Here is a 15,558-nt window from a genome sequence, read left to right on the forward strand (position 1 = left end):
TATTAATGTCGCTCCTTATTTTCAGTTACAAAAAATTTTTTTTTGTTTAATATATAGATAGAACAAAAAAAGTAGTTTCCCACTAAGAAATTCCTGGCCAGCTTAAAAAAAAAATTCAAAAGCTTTTATTTCTCTCAATTTATGTTGTTTTTACTTCTGTTAAACTTTTCATGCCCTTAAAAAGGTTCCATAATTAGTCTAGGTCAGGGGCCTCGTTTGGGGGGCAGTTGCCCCTATTTATAATGCTGGAGATTCGCCCCTGGTCTAGGTCATGATAGGAGTTGAATTTTTTAGAGGGTAAATGAGCAAACACGTATCGTATTTTCATGGTTTAGCAAAGAGAGGGGAAGAAGGACCCCCTTAGCCTTATCAACCTTTACAAAAGTGTGATTATAAAAGCGTGATAAATGCTCAAAAGTATATTAAAGTGATATTTATACAACAAAGGTGAATGCCAATGAAAATGGTGATTTAATTTTGCCGTTAGGGGATTCCCCTCGATTTGTGCAGTTTTTACTATTCATGCGAATTTTTGAACCAAAAATAAAGAAAAAAGAGATAACGATGAATTTAATTGTAGGGTTGTTGTCGAATACTCGTATTTTCTTAGACGTTAAATAACTTATATAAGGAAATACCTCCGCGAGATTTGTCCGAAGATCCCACCATTCTGCTGAAGAATTGACAAATCGGGGTCTAGTGATTTCTTGTTTTGACTCGTGTTTTTTCAAGAAAAGCATTGCTATGAACCTCGGCTACTTTTCTTACAATCCTATCTCTATTTTTGTGCATTCTTGGTGACATTTCTTGAACTTCTTAGTAACACTGTAATTTTTTGCTCCATTTATGTATTTCTCAACATGTCTTTTCTTGTATTTGTAAGATTTTCTATCTATTTTGGGAATCTTGGTAACTTTGATTTTTGGAATTAAAATTTGTTGAGTGAAGCTCTGTATAGATTTGGGTGAAGAAGGAGAATGTGCAGCTCAATTGGCCTCAAGCAGCGTGGTGCTACAATACATGTAAAATATATTTCTAATAAAAAACAAAAATCCTGAAACACTATGCACTCGTCCCCACAAAGGCTCCACGGCCAGTCAAGGATTTGTTAGTAATATTGTTTTTTTTTTAATTGCTCATTAAAACCTGACTAGTGTTGAGCTAATTTTTAATGAACGGTCTTGTGGTCTAGTGTCTCGATGGTCTAGACTAGTGAGCTCGTGAAACTCTAACAACGGATCCATCGATGCCAATGTTTCCCTTATTTCATGTAAGATTAGTCAGATAGGTGTAACGTAAGGGGTTTTGACATTAGGTCATTAGGCATAACGAAAGGATTTTGACAAAAACCTAACGAAGTTCTAAGAACAGGTTTTTAGGGACCGGATTTTCTTTATTTTGTTTAAGATTGGCCGGATGGGCATGAAACTAGTGGTGGTTTTTGAAAGAATGTTGTTAACCAGTTCACTGAGCTAACGAAATTGTAATAACAGGTTCAAATAAACCGTTTTTTCGTTTTTTGTAAAGGGGAAATTGGTTTGCTGCTAAATATCATTCCTAATTAATTTTTTAGCTCTTCAAAGTGTCCTTCTTCTCCATAGCAGTAGCCCATTTTCACGAGCTGTGCTTTTGAGGTTTTGGTTCATTCTTCGTTTGAATATGTATTTTTTTATAATTCTACAATTATTATACAAATATTCGCTATACAGGTGTCGAAGCTATACAAAATAATTTAATTGCTCAGTTTTTCTTAAAAATAGCCGAGTTGATCCTCTACGGGATAGATCTCGGTCGTGTCTTCAAAAATCATAGTTGCCAGAAAGTTAACTATGTAGATGTTTTTCAGTCGATGACTACATCTACTAAGTAAGTAGATGATTAGTCATAATTCAAATCTAGTGCATTACTACAATAACCTAAATTTTCAATTTATGTTTGAATCTGGTCAGCTTCTTTAAATTTTCAATTTCTAAGGACAAAGTTTCAAATTTTCAAATTTCGGAATAAATTTGGGTCAGCTTTTTAAAAATTTTAAATTCTAACGACATATTTTTAAATTCTCAAATTTTGGAAAGAATTTGGGCCAGCTTCTTTAAATTTTTAAATTCTATCGACAAAGTTTCAAATTTTTCAACAAATTTGGGTTAGCTTCTTTAAATTTCGAGATTCTAACGACAGATTTTCAAGTTTTAAATTTTGGAACAAATTTGGGTAAGCTTCTTTAAATTTTTTAAATTCTAACGACAAAGTTTCAAATTTCCAAATTATGGAAGGAATTTGGGTCAGCCTCTTGAAATTTTTATATTCTAACGACAGATTTTCAAAATTTCAAGTTACATTCGAGCAACATCATATTTTATTCTAAGGAGATTTGGTTGTAAATAGGTCCTTAGAATGATTTATTTTAATAAGTCATTCATCCCATTTTCTTGTGTATAATCTTTCAACTGATTGTTTTTAGTTAGCTTTTTGTCTTCCCTACACGATCGTCTAGCTGTTTCTGATTTTACAATACACAAACGTGGATGTAGAGGAAATCTTGGGGGGGGGGCAATGTGACAAGGACGTTAATAATTGCCCAAATTGACAAGTTAACTAAAAAAAGAGTAACAAAAACAACAAATGAAGGCGCCGAAAAAATCTTGAAGGGCCCCTAAATCCCCCTGCCCCCTGGATCCGCCCCTGACGCTAGATGACTGATTTTCCTGTAAAATGAGTCTCGTACTTTGTAAGTGCTGAACTGTTTATTAAACCTAGATATGTTCATCTACTAAGTGGTAACCTTTATTATCTAATTACACAGGGACTCGTTGCCATTTTCACAAAACTACGTAAACTTGTAGCTACACTTTAGCGTCAGCATACCTACATAAGCTTGTAAATGAACTTTCCTGAAAAAACACACAAGAGCATCTGTTGACAAAATGCAGTGCTCCAGAGATACGATCATCTTCTAATCTTCAAAATTATAATCTTCTTGTTGCGTAGAGACCTACAGAAATGAATTTATCTATAAAGAAAGAAAAACGAGCAAAAATGGGGTTTTTATAGGCCAAATGAAAAGTTTGAAAAAACAAAGCGAATATTTCGAGAGAACAAACGCCTCTCTTCTTCAGCGCGAAACGAAATAATGTATCCAAGGAAAGTGCCGATAAAAAAAAAAAACAAAAAACAAACGCGGAAAGTCAATGTAAAAAGAACCAATAAACCCAAGAAAAAACCAAAAACTTAAAAGATGAATAAAATTCAATAAAAGCCAAAAATTAAAAGGGTTTCAGACCATATTTCAAAAAATCTAAGGAAAAATAATGTTTACACTTATTATAAACCCAGAAAAACTATCAGGTCCCAAATTTATCAAGGTAAAGACTCTATCCCAATAGGTGAAAAGTCCGGTGTATACAGAATTCCTTGCTCGATTGGCCTTTAGCATATCGGAAGAACTGAACAGTGGCTAACGGATAGATTAACTCAGCACCCTAGTTCAATTAATAATACACTTAAAAAGCGAAAAAAAAAACAGAAAATTTTGACTCTGTCCTTGAAGAGCACATTTTTGAAAAACCAGACCATACTATTTTGTTTAATCAAGCTAGCCTTATTTCGCATGACAAAGGTATAGTCCAGCACTACAGAGAAGCTGTTCAAAATTTATAAATACCAACATTTAGGTCTACCTTTAAACAGAGATTCCGCTAATTTAAGAATAAACGAGTCATATTTCGGTTTTCTCAAAAGAGAAGCCGATACTTTAGTAATCCCTGAAACAAACGTTGAACCACTTTCTCGGTCATCTAATCAAACACGTGAACAACCCTTTAAGTCTCAAAAGGTGTCTGCAAGAAATGCATTAATTAAAATCCGAAATCAGATGACATAGTTCTCTAACTTATTTAACTGCTGGTTCGTTTTGCTTGTGAGTGAATGAATTGTTTTCTTTTCTTTGTCAGTTGTTCGCTAGTCTCCGTCAATGGCAGTTCATATTTTTTGGATTTTGTGCAAATCGCGGATATTGGCGAATAACTCGCTTTTATGGTTGTTAGGTATTTGGTTTTAATTCTTTTAATTTTCGGCTTTTATTGATTTTATTCATCTTTTAAGTTTTTGGTTTTTTCTTGGGTTTTTTGGTTCTTTTCACATTGACTTTCCGCGTTTGTTTTTGTTTTTTTTCTTCGGCACTTTCCTTGGATACATTATTTCGTTTCGCGCTGAAGAAGAGAGGTGTTGTCCTCTCGAAATGTTCACTTTGTTTTTTCAAACTTTTCATTTGGCCTATAAGAACCCCATTTTTGCTCGTTTTCTTTCTTTATGTGATGTCAGGCCAATGTGGTTTAATGAATTTCCTCTACTGATACCCTTTCTAGAGACCTTCAATATAGGGGTAGGCTACAGTGCTTCGTTAAACAGTAAACAAGGTTGGGTTTCAAATGATAAAAGTAAGATTGTTGTCATTATCTTAAAAATCATATAATTTCCATATCTTTCTTTAGAATTCTACCGATACTAGAACCAGAGCAGGTAGCTGCCGAGACTATCAATGGAATTTTAACTAACAAAGAGATGGTTATCATTCCTGGATCATGCGCAGTACTAGCCGCCTTAAAAACGTAAGTGATATATTTACTACCGTTTCTCATTTATATGATTTATTTTTAGTATCTATATTAAGATAGATGGTACTACCATCTATATTATAATAGATGTTACTACCAACCATCTATATTATAATAGATGTTACTATCATCTATTTCAGGCACACTTGAACACACTCAGACTGCACATAAGTTCAGAAACCGTGAAACATTGTATCCCAGTCTGTAAAAACAGTTACTTAACGTCGAAGGTCATTATTGTCGAGGAGTGGCGTCCACAGAGTAGGGCAGATGAGAATTTTTGTTCCCTTCCTCGTCCTAGAAATCAAAATTTGCGAAAGATACTTTGTTCTTCAATATCCCAAAAAAATTGATGCTTTCCCGACAAAAATCCCACTTTCAAACCAGGCATACACAGGAATTTTTTTGCTGGGGGGGGAGGGGGAGGGTGGTTGGGTAAATTTTACTGAATTTCTGGGCATTTCTTATTCAAATTATCATCAATTTTTTTAATGTTGATTTTATATTTTTTTATATTCCTTTTAATTTCTAATGTTGCTTCTTACTTTCAATTGAAAAAACTTGTTTTTCAGTTAATATCTGATCGTTTTTCAAATAATGCAGGACAATACAGCTCCCTTCCATAGAAAATTCCCCCTCCCCACAGAAAATTCTTCCGTATAAAGTTCCTCCCACGTCGAAGATCACCCCCGTTTCGTAAATCCCCCCTCCGGAAAATTCTATCTTCGCTGAAAATCTCCCAGGAAAATTTCTTGAAAAATTCTCCTTAGTATACTTTCATTTGAAAAGGGTTTTAATTCGTTATCGTTTTTCAAATCTTGTCAGGAAATCGACCATCCGTGGAGACTTTTTTCCAGAAATCCCCACTCCCTTGTGGAAAGTTGCTCCAGCGGAAAATTGCCACCTGGAGAATTTGTCCTGTGGACCTCCCCCCCCCCTCCATGAAAAAACTCCTCCAGACAATTCTAACCCCTCTGAAAATTCCGCTGGAGTAATCTCCACATGTTATTTTATCAGCAGAGATGCTTAAACAATTGAAAAGAATTTCGTATAGGAACTATACGAAATTCTAAAGTTCCCCCAGTGTAAAATTTTCCCTGAAAATCTCACCCCCTAAACCTTGCCTCCCCCACGGAAAATCCTCACCGTGGAAAATCCCACCTAGCAGAAAATCCCCCCACCCTAAAGGAAAATGTCGATATACTTCCCAATAGCAAATACTATACCTAAACAACGGGTAAATTTCGTAACTTACAGCCGTTCCCCCGGGAGCTTTGGGGAGTCACGTTATCCCCAAGGCAAAGTTATTGGACCTTTCAACTATGCGAACAAAATGTTTATCTCAAAATTTTGATCGGACACCTGTCCTTGAACCCTATTGGTCGCTTAAAAAGGGTATTATAACTTTTGATCTTCGATCAAACGAGCCCTCTCAATATCTCCTCAATGCCTTGCTCTTTACGCTAAAGTTTGACTGTTTGTCCCAATATTTTAAGAACGACTCCTGAAACACAAGGGGCGTTTAATTAGAATATTAGATATAGAAGGGCCGTTTAATTAGAATATTAGATATAGAAGAGCCGTTTGATTAGAATAGCAATCTTTTTTAAAAGTGTTAAGCACTTTAGTATGAAGAGTAAGGTATTGAGGCGGGGGGGGGGCAACCCCTTTATATACGGAATAATTTTTTTTCGTTTCGAGTTTTAATGTTGCTCTTTACTTTCAGTTGAAAAATTGTTTTTTAATTTAATTCATTAAAAAGATAGAAAAAATTTTGTCTGAAAAAAATGTCTACAGTTGTTTGCCGAAAGTGAGCAACAGCTGTATGTTTCAATGCCTACTTACATCGTGGAAAACTAAATAATATTGCAACCAAAAGGCCTTGTAAGACTTTTTACATTGCTTTTGTCTCCCTAATGAGGTTTTCGCTTTCCCCTAGCGAATCTCAGACAAATCTTCTAGGAAATGGATTTGTCTTCTTACTGATTACTTCTTACTGATGTCTCTTCTTACTGATGCAATTTGAGCATTTATCAGCACTTGTAGAAACTAATTAATTTTATCTTACGTACTTACATTTGGAAAATAAGACTATAGAGGAAAAGGCGTATAATTAAAAAAAAAAAAGTAGATCAAACTTGACGTTACATTTGGGATTTTTTATACCTGAGCCACACTATAGTAACACTACAATGTGGTACTTAAGGTGACGGTGTTGAAATTGTGGTGGCTGTGGTTATTATATTTTGAAAGAGTATTAAATGGGAAATCAAATGGTATATTTCTTTCTTTTTTATCTGGCTTCTGTCTTACACGCAATTATTACTGCCACTATTATAAAATCAAAATTACATATGACTGCAGTACTGATAATATATCCGATTTTTAATTTTCTGAGTTGAGCAGTGTTCAACGTTCAAGCGTAAATTTTATGTTTGACCAATCAGAGTGAAGGTCTATGCTTTTTTCAAATTAGAAAAGATGTAGAATCTGTATGATCAATTTGGCAGGAGATAGAAGGATATAGCATTGGTAGATGATATACAATTACAATTTATTGAACAATACAAACGGAACAATTTATTGTTGATTCAGGCTTTCTAAGTCTATTTCCATTTTCTAAGTCCATTTCTAAGTCCTGTTTGATTTTTCGCTTCCGTACTGCAGTTGCGACGTTAGCATAGATAGTTTCTATTATAATATAAATATATGTATTATATATATATTTATCTAATTATAAATTATCTATTCATAATATAAATATGTAATTTCTTAAACCACCCTGCCTTTCCTTGTATGAGTTTTAGGAAAAAATATTGAAAAGAGCAAAGTTTTTAATAAAAAATGAACAATCAAAGACACGTTTTAATGCAAAAATAATAATAAAAGTCTGAATATTTCACCTTCGCATGCAGAAGCCTTTATTAAGAAAAATAAGGAAAAAAATTAGCCTAAACAAAACATAAACTAAACAACAAAACAATAAAAGGGCTATGAAAAAAACAGCAAGAGAAAAATAGGAAAAAGTCGTATTTAAACAAAATCCAATATGGTAAAGAACCAAGAGTAAACAAAGAGAGAATCTCAATGAAGAATCAAACAAACGGGACTACGGCCGGTAGAAAGAAACAATAAAAATCAAAACGACGCGGATGGGTCGCCTGCATGAAAATGTGGCGTCTTAAACGCTGATTAAACAAACATAAAAACCAAAATAACCTAAAAACAAATAAAAAGCAAAACCAAGAAATAAAAACAACCAATATTAATATCTACAATTGTCGCAGCGGATCCACATAGGTCACAGAAGCTAATAGAGTTACTTCGATGAGAACAGCAAAGTAGTTGAAGCTTGGTGTGTGAAGTTGAGTTACTTTGGTGTTTCTCGTCGAAGTAACTCTATTATAATCCAAAAGCCTTTATTAAGAAAAAAAAGAGGAAAAACTAGCCTAAACAAAACATAAAAAAAAACAACAAAAAAGGCTATAAAAAAACAAGAAAAAATGGAAATCCCTTTTCGTGTATCACAACTAACTTAATACCTGTGTTCAAAAATGAAGTGGTGAAGTTGAAAAATCTTCTTGGTGTGTGAAGTTTGAAAAATCAACATGCAACAAGTTTCACAAAAAGTCACTTCGATGAGAACAGCAAAGTAGTTGAAGCTTGGTGTGTGAAGTTGAGTTACTTTGGTGTTTCTCGTCGAAAAACTAGCCTAAACAAAACATAAAAAAAAACAACAAAAAAGGCTATAAAAAAACAACACAAAATGGAAATCCCTTTTTGTGTATCACAACTAACTTAATACCTGTGTTTAAAAATGGAGTGGTGAAGTTGAAAAATCTTCTTGGTGTGTGAAGTTTGAAAAATCAACATGTAACAAGTTTCACAAAAAGTCACTTCGATGAGAACAGCAAAGTAGTTGAAGTTTGGTGTGTGAAGTTGAGTTACTTTGGTGTTTCTCGTCGAAGTAACTCTCGTCGAAAAACTAGCCTAAACAAAACATAAAAAAACAAACAAAAAAGGCTATGAAAAAAAAACAAGAAAAAATGGGAAAAACACATTTAAATAAAATCCAATATGGTAAAGAACCAAAGCATAAAACACAGGTAACGAGGCAAGATGTTAGCAACATGTCTACTATTGTAGACATTATGTATTGTACTTATGTATTGTATTGTAGACATTATGTATTGTACTACTATTTAGATATATTGTATTTTATACATAAAACACAGGTAACGAGGCAAGATGTTAACAACATGTCTACTATTATCCGTCCGAAACATCTCTTGATATGTAGTTCTGTTAGAATAAGTCTTTTTATTTAGTTTTTTAAGTCTTTTTATAAAAAGTTTTTATTTAGAAAGTTACGTACACCCTTGATCAAAGGTTTTTGACCTGGTCTAGTATGTTTTATTGCTGTTTTTTCTTTATATGTTTTTTCCTTCTTTTTTTCTGATGATAAAGGCTTCTGGCTGTGAAGTGGAATTTTTGGACTTTAATAATTATTTTGGGATTAAAAAATTTTGAATAAATCCTAGCGTTTTTTATCAACGGGTATGACTGTGCTATGGCTCGGGTATTAGGCTTTCCTCCTGGTAGATTTTTGAGATTCAGGCTTTCAAAGCAAAATCCTTTTGAATTTGAATGCTTAAAAAAGAACAATAATGCCAGGGGAAAGGGACTGTGCTACCCTCCCAACGAAGGTCCTGATAGTTGGTATTTTATTGAAAGCATTAAAGACATCTAATGAAACTTTTTCCCCTCGACCCCTCTTAGGTCAATTTATACCCGAAAATCGCGTCTTTTTTACGATTTTCCTTCTGGATGTCTGAAAATTGTGATATTTTTAGGGCAACATCCCATTTTTGTTAGTTTTGCCGGGTTGCCCCATAAGTAAGCAACCCGGTAAAATGGTAACCCGGTAATAAGTAAACAGAAGTAATTGGTTGAGTTTGAAAATGTAAACTCAAATGTTAAAATATGCGAAGTTAAACTGCCAAAAGTTAAAATATCAACAACCTATTGATTCGTAAAGAGAAAAATAAGTTTAGAATAAATCTACATCTTCTTTAGCCATTGTTACGATATATTTTTCGCTTATTTTTATTGATTTTGACCTTTTTTTTCTTTTTTGAATTTTTTCCTTTTTCCTTTTTTGGACCTTTTTTTCAAATTTGGCACCCTTTACTACTAAAAACTGCATAATTGCGTACGGGTGTCTTCAGTTGAAAGTTAAATTCCAGATTTTTGTATATTTTTAAGACATATATATTGTTGTGTAATTTTTCACTTACCCAATTCAAACTATCAGATTATATTTTCACTGTCCTTGGTATTTTAGTTACATTTTGTAGAAATCAACTAATTTATTTTATTTATTTAATTGAAAACCTGTCTACAAAAACTTGAAAAGGGAATGAAAAAAAAAATGAAACGTACATGACAAATTATAGCCTAGTGCGAGACAAATAAGGCGCACCAAAATCAAGAACAAAAAAAGAACGAATTCAAACGAAGCAAAATCAAATACACGCATATAACATCAACATGTTCATACAAAAAAAAAATCCCCGCAATAAAAAACACATTAAACACCAATCAGTTAATTATCTTAATTAAATAATTATTTAAATATTTGAAAACAAATCATAGTCACTGCTTTAGTATCCATACCCATTTATTTTGATTAACTTCAACTAAGATTCAGTTCAACTAATTATACTAAGTTCAACTAATCAGTAAAAATTGTTGACTCTAGTAAAAAAAGTAAAAGGTTTAGAAACCCATTTGAGATTCTTGAAAGTGGAACGTTCTAATACTATTATTTTGAAATCATATTTAGTTTCACAATCCTCCTGCTGTTATAGTTCCATTTCATGATTATAATGGGCCAATTTTAACACAAGAATTGGATATAAAATGAAACAAAAATTGCAAATTGTAAGAAAGGGTTGTAAGAAAATATTATTTTCTTTTTATACAAGTAGACAAATTACCGAATATTCCTTTCGCTAAAAAAAAATCACAAACTAATATAATAAGTGATTTAATACTTATAATATTTAATACTTTAATTGTTATTTAATACTTATAATAATTAGATAAGTTATTTATACAGAATGCTGAATTGGAAAGCTGTGTACGCAGTTCTTCATGTAACAGGTATAACTGCCTCCATGGATGAGTTCCGTGGACGAAAAGTACCCTTAAAAGGTGACTAGGGCATCCAAAGGTACGAAAAGGGACTGTGTTTCCCTTAGGGTCCGTGTGTGTTGCTTTTTGGGGCTTATAGTACAAGTATATTTTACTTCTGCATGACAAGCATGTTTCGTGTGTGATATTCCTTTATTGGGCAGTTTTCCATTTTGTGTATTTTTATCAGCATTTATTTCTTTCAGTTTTAAGAAAAAATAACCCACTTCTTAGAGATTTTTTCAGATCTGTACATCTCTTTCAATTATTTGTCTTCCTTTTATTATTATATTTTGTAATCATTTTGCTTTTTTAATTATTTTTATTAGTTTTTTACTGTTTTTTCCACTTCAGAAAGAAAGAAAAAAAAAACAAATCACTAAAATGGTGATAAGTTACTGTTGGCAACCCTGAGCATGACTTCTACAAAGTAGAGCTTCTAATCCTAGTCACAAATCCTTCAAGGAAAAAGTCGCTACCATGTCAAAATATCTCATGTCCGCATGAATTTTTATTATTTTTTTACTAGTTTTTTGCTGTGTCTTCCCACACGGAAAAAAAGTAGAGAAAAAGAAAACGCTAAAAATGGTGGTAAATTATTATTGTCTACGAAGTTGGGCTACTTATCAGCCAATGTGAAAATCTCATTACCCTCTGAAAATACCTCATGTCTGCTTAAGAGAAAATAACCTACCTCTTAAAATTTTTTTTTCAATCTTTACATTTCTTTCGAATAATTGTAGTAAATTGTAATTGGCAACCCCGATTATGACCCTTGTCTGCAAAGTAGGGATACTTATCAGCCAATCCGCCAAAGTGAAAACCTCATTACCCTCTAAACATATATCATGACCTCATAAATCAAGAGAAAATAACTCACCTCCTGAAAGATTCGATTTCAATCTGTTTTATTTTTTCAAATCTTTATTCCTTTTTTTATTTATTTTTTTTATCTTTTCTTCACATGAATTTTATTGCCTAAGCGTACATAGTACATAGTACATATTGCCTAAGCGTACATATTGTCAGTACATAGTATCCTGAACTGAAGTAATTTGTAGGTCTTTCTTTGTCGCTATCCTATTTTCGTTGATAAAGTGTCCAAATCTCTTTTTTATATGTTCCTGGAGAAATTGTTAAAAGTCGTGGAAGTCTACATTGTAAATTATAATCGTTTCTGTCTCGTGTTTCCATGTCAGTGAAAAAACATTCATGGTTTTTTATTGCTAATTTCTAAGTTTATGTGCTACAATTTTCAACTTGAAGAGTTATGGTGAAGCTCAAAATTTGTTTGTTAGAAAATAAGCAAAAAAACAATTTTTTCTTATATTTTAGATATATATGAGTCTGAAGTAGCTAATTTTTTAAAGAAAAAATTAATTAGATTAACAACTCTTTTTGGAAACAAAAAATTACAAAATAAAGTTTCATTTTAAATAAATATAAAATTGAAATGGTTCTTTGTTTAAAATATGAAGATTTAAAAAGTAAGTATCCTCTACATTTAGTAAAACATGGGGTAATTTGGTTCTATTTAGTGACAGAAATATAGCATTTATCTGTTTCCAAAAAAATTACGTTCAAGGCAAATAACCTATAATATGGACCCTAGGAACAAATGACCAAAGAACCTTAATGTCTAAAGGACCCTAGGAAATAAAAGAATGACATAAAGAGCCATATTACATTTGTAACAGATTAGGGTTCTCTTGAAGATAAGGGTCAGCTTGACCTTTGGCCTTGATGCCTAGATTATAACGTCTAGAATTGATGTCCAAGTCAAAAACAAAATTAAGGAAATAGAGATGGAGAATGGTGTTCTTTAAGGCCAACGAAAATACTGGATGAATAAAGTAATTGTTTCGGCAGGAAACCCCCCCCCCCCTTCTTCAGCACTACAAAGGAAGTTTGAAAAAATATATATATTTTTCCAGTATTGTTCGTCCGTTTTTCTTCTGATATATATATATATATATATATATATATATATATATATATATATATATATATATATATATATATATATATATATATATATATATATATATATAAACTCTGGTCTTGCATGATTTTCGTTGGTCTTAAAAAGTCCTATGTTCGATCTTTATTTCCTTAATTTTGTTGTGTTATGCTAGCCAATGTGGTTTTAAACATTATGGATGTCCATGCCTGATTCTACATGAGCGAGTTAGCTCTTTGGAAGCAATGGGCTAGAACCTTGTAAACGGAAAGACCTAAATGCCCGAGGCTTCTTACATCTTAAACACATAAGACTCGTCGTATATTGGACACCCGATGTGTCTAACCGAATCCATCGATAGGTTTGATATTTGAATTTTCCAAGTGTCTTTAACACTCATTGCAATATCGAAAATAAGGCAACTCAAAAAATTTCTAACCAAAGTCCGCTCTCTAGTGACGCATGTAACACAGAATCCAGTTGTAATTTAACATCTTTCTTTTCAGGATCATTCCCTTCAAGGCTTTTATGAAATTATTTGAAGGGCTTGGAGGAGCTGTTCTTTTGGAAGATTTTGAAGGGTATACAAAAAAACGAAGTTAGCCATTTTATATTCCTGTGTGATCTCTTGGAATAGTTTATTTAGTTACCTTATTAAAAGTGTATGGTTTTACTTCCTGACTGATTTCTGTGTGAACTGGTTGAAGTCTAGAGAGTTTTAGATAGTGCTTTCTAAAGCACTATCTCTCCTGTAAAAAAAAGCCAAGCTGACCAACAGGGGTGGCTCGAAGGAGGGTGAGGGGGAGGTGACTTACTACTCCTCTGGTTTTTGCAAAGTCGTATAAGTCGTTTATGTTGACGTCATCGAGGTCTCAGGCGCTCAATTCTCATATTCTTCTCCTGAAAAGACTTTTGTATTTGAAACTTCTCGGTAGAGAAACGGCGAATTTTGACAAAACAGCCTCAGTCGTAGATACCAAAAACCGAATTCGCATGTAAATATAATAGTCGCTTTATTTTATCGTTTAATTTCATTTTTCGATAGAGTCATTTAAACTAAACCAGGTTCAAAGGGATTGGACTGGTAGCAACTCATGCCTTGAAAACCTGCTTATGCTTGCGTATGATTTGTTTATTTCTGGTCGTTCAGATCTAGTCCCTACTTTTTGTGAATTCATTTAAGTCGTTTTATTTTGGTCTCACCAAGTTCCCAGGCGCTCAATTCAGTCAGAGACAGTCAGCGTTGTATTTTCCTTCTTCTAAAAAGACCTTTGGATTTTATGACTTCTGCGTAGAGAAATGGTTGATTTTATCACTGCTTAGCTTCAGTTGTAGATATCAAAAACCGAATTTACACGTAAATAGAATAGAGTCGTTTTACTTTATTGTATAATTCTTATTTTTAATAATTTTGGATTTAAATTGAGTCATTTCAATTGAACCAGATTTAAAGGGACTGGACTGATTGCCTAGCAACTCGCGCTAAAAATGTGTTTCTGCTCGCATATGATTTATTTCTGTTGGATGGTTCAGTTTTTTGGGAAAATTCAACTGAAGCCTGACAAGATAATATGAACAAACTAAAAGCAAGAGACAAGGTTACGTGTATGGAGTGTCAACTGTCAAACTTTGACTACGAGTGGAAAAGTAATAAGAATTCAAAGAGAAGGAGTCCCACAAGACCCTTTAAAAGCAAGTATATACAGAACAGTGAAAAAAAAAACTCGATTACAATACGAGGTTGAGACGGATACAACGCTTGAGAAGGACAAGCAAGATTTAGCTGTGTACTTAGAATCTTCTTTTCCCAGGACAAAAGTGCTTTTGAAGAGGCTTGGATAGGTCATTCAAGTCGGGAGGTAAGTTTTGCCTGGGATGAAAGTAATGAGCAACGTTAAAACTTATAACAAACAGTAATTATATAAGAAACTATTCCAAATTTGCGCTTTCGACTCTTTGCGGTAATGTTTGATGTCACGTCATCGATCGACACAAATGATGAGAAGGAGTCAAATTTAGGGCAAGACGTTTCCGATCAAAGACCCAATATGATATTTTTCACATGTGTTACCAAGATGGGATACATTATCCGGGTTGCAGCGGTAGCTAGCAACCTAGTAAGAGACGATCATGTCCAATGTTAAGAAATATAAAACCCATAGCTCCTAAAAAAAAGAGTAAAATCAAAACAAAACGTACACCATTAGAACCGCCTTGTCCGAAACCCCTGTATAGGAAATTTTCTGTTCCTTGGCTTGAACAGCAAGGGAAATATATTGGCTTGAAAATCAAGAAAAGTGGCAGATACTACAACATTCTGCCTAAATGGCATATTTTTTTTTCTCTTTTTTTCTTTTCCACAGATAGCTTGTTACTGGAACATCGTAGAGAGTTGTTCAATGGCTCATTTTAAAGGAAATTAATTGGGTTAAAAATCTTTTGTAACAAAAATAAATTATTTCTAAAAGAGAATAAATTTTCCACTAAAAACTGCATTTTTGATGTCTTTTCATACTGCAGTCTTTTCAAAGATATTTGATTTTTGTGCTTAAATCATAATCGTATACCAGCTGTAAGATTTGAACCCACGCCTCCGGACAGACTGGTGGCTAACGCCAACGCCTTGGACCACTCGGCCACGCTGACTCTCATAACTACATATGTGAATCCAGGTTTACATAAAGAACCGATATAGTTCATCATAAATGGTTTTTTAATTAATTTAAAAAACTTTTTCCACAAAATAAGTTTTTCAAAGAAAAGTAAAGAACTCCATTAAACCAAAAATGA

The 15,558-nt window shown here is 33.1% G+C and overlaps 1 protein-coding gene across 2 annotated transcripts in view; it reads left to right on the plus strand.

The window, feature by feature from the left end:
* The window catches only part of LOC148951763 (short-chain dehydrogenase/reductase family 16C member 6-like), a 97,010-nt gene extending 83,563 nt beyond the window's left edge, over positions 1-13,447 (plus strand). Inside the window, exons 6-8 of one of the 2 annotated variants that reach the window (XM_089089321.1) lie at positions 4,491-4,607; positions 10,735-10,848; positions 13,275-13,447. In XM_089089321.1, coding sequence (XP_088945447.1) covers positions 4,491-4,607; positions 10,735-10,837 — 220 coding nt within the window. In that variant the 3' untranslated portion in view covers positions 10,838-10,848; positions 13,275-13,447. The remainder of the gene's footprint in view (positions 1-4,490; positions 4,608-10,734; positions 10,849-13,274) is intronic. The other variant, XM_089089322.1, reaches the window with a different exon arrangement.
* Positions 13,448-15,558: the final 2,111 nt, after the last annotated feature.

This window comes from Artemia sp. Qi Xiang Cuo, chromosome 5, assembly GCF_049724085.1.
Source record: "Artemia sp. Qi Xiang Cuo chromosome 5, ASM4972408v1, whole genome shotgun sequence".
NCBI classification, from domain to species: Eukaryota; Metazoa; Arthropoda; class Branchiopoda; order Anostraca; family Artemiidae; genus Artemia; species Artemia sp. Qi Xiang Cuo.